The 11,911-nt window shown below is 54.8% G+C and overlaps 1 protein-coding gene across 1 annotated transcript in view; it reads left to right on the top strand.

The window, feature by feature from the left end:
• The first annotated feature begins 4,521 nt into the window (after positions 1-4,521).
• TGM2 (transglutaminase 2) overlaps positions 4,522-11,911 on the top strand; it is a 31,505-nt gene continuing 24,115 nt past the window's right edge. Inside the window, exons 1-2 of the mRNA XM_077873130.1 lie at positions 4,522-4,681; positions 7,971-8,150. Of these exons, the coding sequence (XP_077729256.1) occupies positions 4,672-4,681; positions 7,971-8,150 (190 nt within the window). The 5' untranslated portion in view covers positions 4,522-4,671. The remainder of the gene's footprint in view (positions 4,682-7,970; positions 8,151-11,911) is intronic.

Raw genomic sequence — 11,911 nt, 5'->3', positions numbered from 1 at the left:
TGCTGGTGTCAATGGACTCTGGGAGGAGGTGGCCTCTGGGAAGGGCTTAGAGCTTGGGTGAAACTTCCGAGAGATCAAGGCGGGAGGGCGTCCCAGGCAAAGGGTGTGGCTCGAGCAAAGGCCCAGAGGCAGATAACCTCGGGGTGTGTCTGGGGCTGGTAGTGTGCCTGGTGAGGCTGGAGGGTGCAGATATGCGTGATGAGATTGGAGGGTATGTTGGGCCAGATCTGTCCTCCAAAGCCAGGCAAAGAGCTTGACTTGGCCTCGAGGTATTTCAGCAGGGAGGGGCCGTGCAGGCAGCTCCTCAGAAGGCTCCTTTTGGCCCCACGGCTCCCCTCATCATCACGGCAGTCCTGTGAGGTCTGGCCTGTGATTCCTGCTTTCACAGAAACTGAAACTGGAGCCCCACCAAGGGGAACCAAATTGGCCACAGTCACAGAGCTAAGGGGCATTGTGAGGGCAGAGCTGCAGATAAGATGGCCGGGTCAGCGCTTCCACCTGTAAAATGGACACACTGGGAGGGCCTTTCCCAGTCGGGCACTCTGTTCTCTGCTCCCCATCCCCAGGCCACCCAGATCCCAGCCCTAGACAGGCCACCAGTTGAAAGGTCACGCCTGTGCCTTGACATTTTCATAAGTCCCCTGTCCTAATACCCCTACCTCACCCCATTCCACCTCAGGGGAGTCTGGCCCTGCTCTCCCCTGGGCTCCCTCATGCCAGACACTGCTCATCTGTCATTAGTCATCAGTTGGTAGAAAAATTGAGGCCTTCAAATGCCCTATCATGGTCCCACCCGCTACTGCCCTGCCCTCCCTCTCTTTCCAGCTCAGCCCTCCAGAGCCATCTCTGGCCTGGGGATCCCTTGTCCTTGGGGGAAATGACTGAGTCCAACCAGGGCCTAGGAGCCCCGCTGTGATGTGTGACCTCAGGCAGTTTACCCAAAGTCTCTGAAGCTTATTCTTTTCTTCCTTTCCTTCCTTCTTTCCAAAGCTTCAAAGAAATCAGTCATAAACTTTTGAATAGGAAAATCTCTAAACTCTTCTACATTCTGAATTTTTTCTGCTGAATGATCAGCAGAAAAATGGGCAATCACAGAAAACAGAAATATCAATAAACGTATAAGGTGATAGTCACCCATTCTTCCTTCAACTCTCTCTGACTCAACCCTCCTTCTCTCATGCCATAAACATTTATTGAACCTACACCAGACACCATGGCTCATAAGCATGGACCCCTGCCCTCGGAGGCCTCACTTGCCAAGGACTGTAGGACTGAACATGACCCAGGTCCCTGAGGCCCCACCCCTGGGGGGCCATGTGGAATAGGACAGCCCTCTGAACCATGGAAGAGCCAGCACAGGCTTTTGAATCAAGCCTGAGTTCCAAGCCCCCACTTCCTGACTGTGTGACCCTGGGCAAGTCACTTCCCTGCTCTGAGCATCAGTTTCCTTATTTAACAAATGATGAAGACCATACTGTGAGGTTTAAATGCCACAGCAGACTGGCCAGGGGCTATTCAAAAGTTCTCAAACTTCACCTTTGTCTCTACCTTGAGGCTTGGAGATCCTTAGGGAGGCGGAGGAATGATCTCTCTAATGGTGGGGTTTAGGCATCCGTCAGTGACCCTGGCTATAAGACTTACCTAGACTGTGGGGAGTTTGAGCACCTCTACCCCGAATGTTCTACATTGCCTGCAACCTGCTTTACTTACACATAAGACTATCTATCCCTTTTATGAAAGAAGGGGAGTCCTGATTCTTGATGGTATCATCATTAAAAAAACCTTAGGTAACATTTATTGGGCACTTGCCATTGTGCTTACTACTGAACAGACTTCGTCTCTGATCCCCAGAGGTGGGGCTCCTTGTTATATCCATTTTGTAGAGGAGGAAACCAAGCCTCAGAGAAGTCTAGTAATTGCCCAGAGTCACACACAGCCAAGAGTGATCTCAGGTGCTCCCCATCTGACCATTGCACGGCACTTCTCCCGCAGAGGATGATGAAGAGCCCTGCCTATACTCTTTGAAGACCTTGAGCCCATTATCACCTGCTCTGGGCCTCTGTTTTTCCTTTAGTAAAGTGGAGTTTTGAATCCTTACTTGTCCAATAAGGGAAAACAAGGCAGGGTTTCCCAGCCCCTCTGAACAAACAGGAAAACTGAAGCCTAGAGTGGGGCAAGGGGCCCCCTGGTCACCAGGCCTGGAATTCACGTGTTTAGGCCCAGCCTGGGCTCTGGCCCCTGCCTGCCATTTCCTGGAAACCAGCTGACCCCAACTGTCCCTTGATTGCTCAAGTCACTGCATCACTCAGGTGGCCTCAGTTCTCTGGAAAGGGGAGAGGAAGGAAGAAGAGGCGCTATCTGGGTCGGGGACAGGCCCGGGGCTCTGTGCCAAGCCCCTTACCAAGAACAACCTGAGGGGTATTCTGAAAAGACTCAACTGGGTTCCTGTCCTCCAGGGAGCTCCCAGAAGCAACAAAGGGAAATTAGTCCCAAGTGAAGAAGAACCCATCATTTCCAAACAGAAAATAGCAGACAAAAGCAAAATCTACCCTTTGATTGGGGCAGGGAAGGGCAGGATTGTAGAAAAATGCAGCCTGCTGAGCTTCTTTTGCAAAGCCTGACTGTGCTCGGGCCTCCTGTTTCTCTTTGAGCTCACCTGTCCCTCCTGGCCAGATTTTGGGACAGTGGCATTTTTGTTCCCAAACTCAGGGACTCCAGTTGTCAAGTGCTCCTTATCTACTAGCTGTCCAACCTCAGTCATTTGAGTGGAGTCTTACTCTAGGTCCCCATTTTACAGAGGGGAAACTGAGGCTCAGAGAGCCCAAATCCCTGCCCGTGGCCACACAACTGTTCTGGGTCAGAGTGGGACTCAAAACTGGGTTTCTAGGGGATCCCTGGTGGTTCAGTGGTTTGGTGCCTGCCTTTGGCCCAGGGCGTGATCCTGGAGTCCCGGGATCGAGTCCCACGTCGGGCTCCCTGCAGGGAGCCTGCTTCTCCCTCTGCCTGTGTCTCTGTTTCTCTCTCTCCCTCTCTCTCTCTCTCTCTGTGTGTCTCTCATGAATAAATAAATAAAATAAAATAAAAACGGTTTCTTGACTGATGCCCACTCACCTTGCTTCTCCCTCTGATCTCTTACCAGTTGCAGGAAAGAGTTTTTGTAACAACATCTGCATATCTATAAAATGGGGCAATTACAAGGTTCGCTCACAGGGTTATATTTTATGGGTCAGCCCTGGGTTATGGATTTGCTCACTGAGACCCCGGGCAGAGCCCACTGGGCCCAGGGACAAACATCCACTAAAGGAACATGGGTTTATTCCTTGCACTGTGCCACACAGGAATGAAACAAAGGCCAGTTTGGTAGTCCAGATCCAACGGTAGATAAGGAATTTGTTCTAGAAAAAAGACAACAACTGGGGGAGGCGGACAGGCCCCAGTCTCTCCAGGGACCCTCCCTGCTCAGGTCTCATGGCAGGTAAGAAGCACAGAAGGCTGGGGAGCTAGAGACACACAGCTTGGGTGCTGGGGTCCAGGGGCCAGAGGCTGAGTCCCTGGAAGTTTGGCTTTGGTCCCTTCTGACACATGGTGGATCTGCAAGGAAGTTCAGTGAAGTGGGGGGGAGGGCGGGTGGCGAGAGGCGTAAGTGGCCCGATGGGTGCATGGATGTTGAGGGTGGCTGAGGGGTGGATGGGAGTGTCAGATCATAGCTTGGCTACCAGAGGTGTGGGTGTACCTGTCTTCGTGGGCCTGTCTGCATGTCTGCACCTGAGTCCGCGTCTGCGTGTGGGTCCCTCTGAATATGTGCAGGCTCGTGTGTCTACGGGTGCCCCATTCTGCTTCTGTGTCCACACCTGGTGATGATGTGTCAGTGTCTGTGAGGTCTGTCTGTGAGCTGGGTGCACCTGGATACCTGCTTATCTGTGGGTGGCTCTGGATGGGGACCCAGCCGTGTGTATCTGGCTGTATCAATGTCCTGGCGTGTGTCTCTGATTGTGTGTGTGTGTGTGTGTGTGTGTGTCTGATTCTAATCTGATTTTGCATTCATGTCACAGTGTCTGTGTGTCGGGGTTTGTCTGTTGTATCTGCTGGGGTGTGTCTGTGTCACTGAGTGTCTACATCCCAATGCCTCTGATTGTGTGTCTGTGTCCCTCTATATCTTTATTTGAGTGAATGTGTGTGTGTACACACACGTGTGTCTTCTGGATCTGGGTTTGATCCACGTCTGTGTATCCAGGTAAGCTGTGTCCTGCTGTAACTCTGTGTCTGTACCTGCGTGTGTACATCTCTGTGCCTAAGTGTCTCTATTACCCAAGGTCTGATTATGTGTCCAGGTGTGCCTGTGTGTCCCGGTCTAATTGCATCTCGCTGTCCCCTTGCTGCTCTATCCACTCCCCCAGGGGGCGCCCTTGCCCATCCACTGCTCCCTCCCTCCCTCGGGCTCCTGCCCCTGGGGGCACCCTAACTGGCGGAGCGGGGCAGCCGAGAGCTTGGGCCCAGCCTGGGCAAAGGTGGCCCCACCAGGTCCCCGCCTTCGGCGGCGGCCCCGCCCCCTGCCCGCCCAACGAGGGCTATAAGTTCACATCTCTCCCAGGCTTGCCAGTGCTCGCCCGACAGTGGTCGCACTTGCAGGGTCCAGCCACCAGGCAGAGGAGCCACCGCCACCACCTGACCATGGCCGAGGGTGAGTATGAGGGTCAGCGCCACCACCACTGGGGTGCCCTGCGCCTGGCCATCCCTCCCCAGTCTCAGTGGTCCTGCCTCTGCCATGGGAGGGGGTGATAAACACCTGGCGGGGGGCGGGGTGGGGCTCAGTCCCTAAGTCCCTAGTTTGGGAGTGACGGGAAGGCGGGGCTGGGTGAGAAGGCCTGGGTCCCAGTCCTGGCCCAGCGTGGGCCCTTACTTTCCCCATCCCCAGGGCAGGATCATTAACCCCTGCCTCCCTGGATCAGATGAGGCAACATGAAGGTGTGTTGTGAACTGTAAAGTACTGGGCCACTGAATCGCTGTCACTTGTCCTCAGTCAATGAGTGAGGCTGGGTCCCTGCTGCGTGCCCGGCGGCACAAAGCTATGCGGAGGGGTCTGGCCCGGCCTCAGAACACTTGGCTCTGGTTAGCTCCTGCCAGCTGGGAGGAGGTGTGCACGTCCTCCCTAGTGGTGTGCAAGCGATGCCTGGCCGACTCCTTGGCCCCGGTGGCCAGAGGTTCCAGCACCTGATGGGGACCTGGGCTGAAGGCAGACCTGCTCTCTAAGGTCCCTCCAGCCCTCCGGTTCTGCGACTCTGGTCTTTGGCCACTTGTTGATTCTCAGTTTTCCCTCCTGTAAAATGGATGGCACTGCCAGCTCCTGATATATCTGTGAGAGCCATGAGGAGTGGAGAAGGGGCGTGATTAGTTTCTTACCTGCTCTCCGCCCCCCTACACGCACATGCACACGCACATGCACACACACACACACACAGGGGCGGGGAGGGATTTCTGCAGTGGAGGTTGTCAGTGCACTAATGCTGCTGGCCCCTGTGGGGTGGCTAACTCTTGGGTCAAGTCCATTTGAAGATGGTCTCTGCACACGGCGGTCCCTGGAAGGAGGTGCCGGAGCGGGGAGAAGGAATGAGGAGGGACGTGGCGGGGGGGGTGGGGGGATGGGGGTCTATGGAGAAGGGAAGGGAGGGAGGCACCGGGACCTGCCTGACCTGCTATGTGACCTTGAGTCCCCTCTGCCCCTCTCTGGGATCTGCTCCCCAACATATGGGATTGAAAACCAGCTCAGTGCTGGCTGTAATGGGTGACCTAGGTGGCCACTTGTCTGCACTGCATTTTCCCATCCCTGTCCCCAAGAGAGGCTCCGTGGGGCCGGGAGACCCTGGAGGTTCCCGTTGTGATAAGCTACGTGCCCTCTTACCGCAGTGGCTACTTCCTACAGGGGTCCCACTGGCCTGGAAGACCTCGGGTCCTTTCTCAGTGCAGAAATCCTGTGATCTTATTGCTCAGTGTTTTCTGTACCTTTGGAGCTGGGTGTGATTTCTGGAAATCCTTCTTCAGACAATCACCCAAGAAATCACCCCACCTGCCCCAGCCCAGGAACTGACCATCTCTGTCTGGTCTCCCAAGAGACATTGGTGGTCTCTTTCCTGCTTAAACTTTCTGGGATAGAAGTTTCCAGAAACAGTGTTTCCCCACCCCAGCAGGGCGGCAGGAAGTTTTCCCTGGAGGCGGGGGAGGTCCCACATCTGAACAACACAGGGGTGGAAGGAGGGGAAGGAAGGAGTGGGGGGATGGAGGACAAACCCTGAGCTGTGAATGAGGTGGCTTCCAAGTACAGGATCCCCAACCTACAGCCCTGCATTCAAATCCCAAGGCCTCTGCTTGCCGTGGGACCTCCCTCTGCGCCGTGGAGGGGTGCTTGTACCTGTGTGGGCAGAGTGGCTGTGAGGTGTGAGTGGAGATGAGCCATGTCAGAGCCCTCCCTCAGCAGTCACTGGATGCTCTGGGATATTCCTTGGCAGAAGGCAAGGGACCCGGGTCGATGTCCCAGTGGAAGGACCCAGTTGCTGGGTGACTGTGGGCAAACCGTGCCCCTGGCCTCCGCTGGACCACACACTCTCCAAAGAACCCACAACTCTTCCTAATCGTGACCTTGAGCTGGTCAAGATTTATGAGGTTTGCGCTTCCCTCAGACCTCCACCAACCACTGCCCCGGCCTCCCCGGCCTCCGCCCTGGTCTTCAGCTCCCTCTGAAACTATAAACAGAGCTTTCACATGCCCGACTTGTGCCCTGGGCCAGGCCTTGGGGAAAGGGTGCACAACCTCCTCTCCTAGTCCTCACAGCAGCCTTTTGAGACTTCAGAGGAGGCCCAGAGAGGGAGAGAGACCTGCCCAGGATCACACAGCAGCACAGTAGGATCAAAACGTAGGTCCAGAAGACGCCAAACCCCGCCCCCACCCCCCACCCGCCCCGTCATTTTAAAAACCTTTTTATTATGGAGAATGCTGAACATAGATCAAAGTAGAGAGAAGTTTAGAATAGTTTATTTTAAAAATCAGGATCCAGGGCAGCTCGGGTGGCTCAGTGGTTTAGCACCGCCTTCGGCGGGGGGCGTGATCCTGGGGCTCTGGGATCGAGTCCCACATCCGCCTCCCTGCATGGAGCCTGATTCTCCCTCTGCCTGTGTCCCTGCCTCTCTCTCTCTCTCTCTCTTTCTCTCTCTCTCTCTCCCCCTCTCTGTGTCTCTCATGAATAAATAAATAAAATCTTAAAAAAAAAAAAATCAAGATCCAGAGGAGGCCCGCACAGCACAGTAAGCCCAAATGTCTCTTTAGTTTCTCTTAAACTATAGTTTCTCCCTTCGACTATGTTTTTCTCCATGCAATTTATTTGTTAAGGAAACCGGCCCCTCCGCCAGTTGTCTCCCAGTTGTCTCTTTCTGTCGATTGCGTCCCAGCGCTCTGCTGAACACGTTCCTCACTCCATATTGCCGGTAAATTGAAAATTGAACCTAAAAGGTAGAGCCCGTGCAAATAACCCACGCCAAATAACCTACTGTTCCCCACCTCATTTTTGCCAAGAGAATCCTTCAGTAATACCAGAATAGCTCACGTTGAAGTAAGCATGTGTGACGTGCCAGGCACCGTATACCCGAGGGTCCTGTGGACAGGGGAGCAAAGTGACGCCCAGGAAGTGGACTTGCCCGAGATCACATGGCTGGAAGGTGTCAGAGACCTCTCCCAACACGCCCCAGTGGGCACGACCTTGTGACCTGGTCATGGTCAAGAGTTGGGGACGTGTGGCCCGGCTAGTCCCGGGGAGACAGGGCGGGCTGGGAGATGGGGAGGGGGCAGGCTGGTAGCCTTTCTCTAGAGAGGGCTGGCTCCCCGATGGCCCCGGGGGTCCCCACGTCCCGGGAGTCCTGGCATCACAACCGGCTGACGGAGGCCACCCACCATGGCTCACGCCGCTCCCACTGTCTCCATAGATCTGGTTCTCGAGAAATGTGACCTGGAGCTGGAAGCCAATGGCCGTGACCACCACACGGCCGGCCTGTGCCAGGGGAGGCTGGTGGTGCGGCGGGGCCAGCCCTTCTGGCTGACCCTGCACTTCACCGGCCGCAGCTATGAGTCCAGTGTGGACAGCCTCACCTTCAGCGCCGTGACGGGTGAGTAGCTCCACAGCCCCTCGCCCGGCCTGACCTGCTCTGTTCTGGGATTCCCGGTCCCCTGACAGTGGGGCACGTGGCTCCGGTCCTCTGCCCCCCAAGGAGTTCCTAGCAGCCAGCAGCCCCATTTAACGGATGAGGGAGCTGAGGTCCAGAGAGTGGAGGGATGATGCCCGGGGCCACGCAGCCTCATAAACAAGAGGGCTGCACACCCGGGTTCCGAAAACCTGTTATCACCAAGGGATGGGGCTCAGCTGCCTACCACAAAGGTCCATCCAGATCCTGCCCGCTCTTCCCCACATCAAAACAGCTTTCCAACAGCTACTTCCCCAAATCCACAGAGCCGGACCAACCCCATCGGGTCCAGGTGGTGGAGAGAACCCAGTTGGCTCCGTCTCTCTGAGGGGAGCATTTCATATTCCCATAGTTCCTTCTCCAAGCCTCAAGGGGCTGCCTCAGGCTGGGGAGCTGACAGACAGACAGACCTGGGCCCTGGTGCAGACTGAACTACCTACTTGCTGTGTGACGTTGGGCAAGTTGCTAAGCTTCTCCGAGCTTGAGTTTTATCCTATGCAAAGCACTCGTGGTGGAGGGTTGTTAGGGGGGAAGGGCTTGCCATTGGGGGGAGGGCCTTGTAGACATTAGCAGCTGTTGCTGCTCTTGCTCCAGGGGGTCCAGGCATGGGTAAAGGGACATTGAGGCCCCAGCCACCCTATCCACAGATGCCCCATGCACAGTCTTCTTGAGTTGCCACTCCAGGGAAAGGGGCCTTGAATGCCAAATCTCTGGATTTGGCTTCTAGAGGGAACCACTCCCTTGAGGTCAGCTAGGGGCTGCCTGGCTGGGACTCTGCTCAAGGGTGAGAAAGGTCAGTTCTTTCTGAGACCTATGAGGGCACAGAGAGCCGCAAACAGGCTGAGGCCTGTATTTACCTGGCAGCCCTGTGATAAGGCTTATCAATGCGCCTGCAGACTGGCCCTGGATATCCACCCCAGGCCTTTCCTCCCTCCCCTTCCCCTTCTGGCGGGATACACCCACTATCCAGGGGTGCCCCCTCTGACACACAACCAGAACCTTTGGCGCCTTTTTTAACTGACCTAAGGAGCCTCCAGGAACTTCTGATCTTTCTAGTCTCAGTTTCTTTTTCTTTCTTTCTTTTTTTTTTTTTTTAGTTTCTTTTTCTGTAAAGTGGAAGGTTGTAATGCATAACAGGATACCCTGAGAAGAGCCAGGCTTGGGATGAGGAGAATCACAGCAGCTGTAGAGCACCCACCATATGCATGCTCGTCCTAAATCCTCCCGTCTCCGAAGCATAATGAGATCCTGTTTTACCAATGAAAATACTGAGGCTCAGAAAGGTCAACTTACTTGCCCAGGTCACACAGTGAGTGAGGGACAAAGCAGGATTCCACCCCTGGCCTTGCTGTGGACTGACAGTCCTCTATGAAAGGGAACAGTAGAGGAGCTGCTGGTGGGGGCTACCTGTGACTTCCCACCTTCTTTCTCTTCCCCCACTCTCAAGGCAGCCCCTTTCTTTCTTCTCCTCCATTCATCTAGGCAGGCTGGTGCCAGGTAATTAGGCCCTAGGTTCAGGGTTGGGGTAGGGACAGCTGCTCTTCCCAACCCAGCAACTAATCTCTGTTCTCCAGTGTCCACCGACTTATCTCAAGCCCTAGCCAATCTGCCCTGATCACCTCCGCAGCCCTGGCAGGCAGTCTCAGAAGGCACTCTATCTCTGCAGGCACACAGCTTTCCTGTCTGAGTTACCAAGAACTCCGATGGGCTGGGAAAGCCTCAGGGACAATACCAGGAAGCCAGACCTTTCACCTCAAAGCCTGGTTGCAATTAGCACCCAGCCCCAGGCCTAGCCTGGGCACCCTGCTCTTATGCTGGAACATTCTAGCTTGGGATCAGCCTGGCCTACCTCTTTCGAGAAACTGAGGCCCGGAGAGGGGAGAGAGCTGGGGAAGGTCACTCAGCCAGCAGAGTATGTGGCCTGACCCTGCACACTCCGAGGGGCTGTGTGTTTCGCCCAGATAGTTGGGAGACCTGACAGGCTCTGTTATGGGGTACAGACCACAATAGACAAACACCATTCCTATTATGGGAATGAGGGAGGGGGCTAGGGTTGGGAGGGTGAGTGGGGTGGGAGTGAGGTCAGCCTGAAGAAATGGAAAGAACTTTTATGAGGTTTATAAGATGGCTTTCCTCTGGAAGTTTCCCCTCATCCACTCCCCACTCCCCAACCTCCACCAACCACGGTCTAGGAGAGTCCCCAGGACTCCTCACTCTCCAGGTCATTTAGGCCCAGAGAGGTCCCTGAAGCATCTCCGGCCCCACAAAGAATACCATGTGGCACGGCAGCCAGTGAGTATCCGAAGCCAGCTTACAGGCACAGTGGTGGGACAAGGGGGACAGCCTGTCCTCATCCCTCCACCCCTTGCCCAGGGCCCTTTAGAAGAAAGGGGTGTGCATGTGTGCACAGTTGCCCCAGGATGGGGAGATAGGGAAATGTGTTTCCTGATCTGTGCTTGACGGTGGTATGTTGACAGTGACAGTGGCCGTGGGCCCTGGCCCAGGCTCTTACCATGGTGACCAGATCATCAATTGTCCAAACAGGGGCATTTCGGAGAATGAAAGAGCACCATCGAGATTTATGCCAGGGCCACAGCTGTGAACTTGGACTGTCCCAGGCAAACTGGGCCATGTGGTCGCCCTGACTTGGTCCCTTTCGGACTCAGTTTCCCTATCTGTAAAGTGATTCAGTTGAACGAGTTTATTTCTGCATTTCATTCCAGTCCTCAAAATCCGTCGTTTGGCCTGAGGATTCTGACTTTTAATAGCAACTTTTGGTGCCACGGAGGAATGCTCACGTACCCTGCATGATTACCATGCTAGTCACTGTCTGGAATGCTTTCTATGAAGTCTCTGCAGGTCCTCTAAACTGTGCTAGGATGTGGGAATGACGATAACAAACAATAGCTATCATTTATTGAACGCTTACTGGGTGCCAGGCACCATGCAATGTACTGCTATCTCTTTAAGCTTTACAGTGACCTTAAGAGGAGGTATTTGTAATTGCCTGTAACTAAGCCCATTTTACAGATGAGGAAGCTGAGGCACAGGGATGCAAAATAGCTTGTCCGGGGTCACAGAGCCAGCTTCAGACCGAGAATCAGACCTTCCCAGACATGAGTTCTAAGCCTATTTTCTTTTTTGATGAGAAAATTGCCAATCAGAGAGGCCTGGTGACTTAGCCCAGGTTACACAGCACTCTGAGTAGGGGAACCAGACGCCAGCTGGCTCTTGGGGGCCCAGTGCTACCCAGCTGCCAGGAGCATTTAAAGGCTTACAGCTGACTCCTGGCACCCAGACAGGGCCCTGGAAGCCTGTGTCATGCCTCTTAGTTCAGGGTTATATTTGGGCCTGGGTGTGGGTGGGGCTGGAGGGTTGAGAGGAGGGGGTGGGGTGCAGGGAGAGAACCCCTCAGTGCACAGGCCCCCATACTGTCAGCAGCAGGTGGGCAGAGCTACAGGGAGGAAGATTGAAGAATAAAAATAAACTTTCCTGGGCAGTTGCCCAACCAGGCAGAGAAGGTTCTGTTTCTCCTCTCAGCCACCCAAGTCCAAAGTGGATGACCAGCCCCTCCTTGCCCTCCCATGACTCAGACCTGCCTGCATGGGCAGGGCCTTCCCCCCACCAGAAAAAGCAGAGGAGCTGAAGGCAAGCTCCCTGTCTCACTGGGCCTTCAAGAGCCCTTC

This window comes from Canis aureus, chromosome 26 (genome assembly GCF_053574225.1).
Source record: "Canis aureus isolate CA01 chromosome 26, VMU_Caureus_v.1.0, whole genome shotgun sequence".
NCBI classification, from domain to species: domain Eukaryota; kingdom Metazoa; phylum Chordata; class Mammalia; order Carnivora; family Canidae; genus Canis; species Canis aureus.
This window is presented reverse-complemented; position numbering and strand designations above follow the sequence as displayed.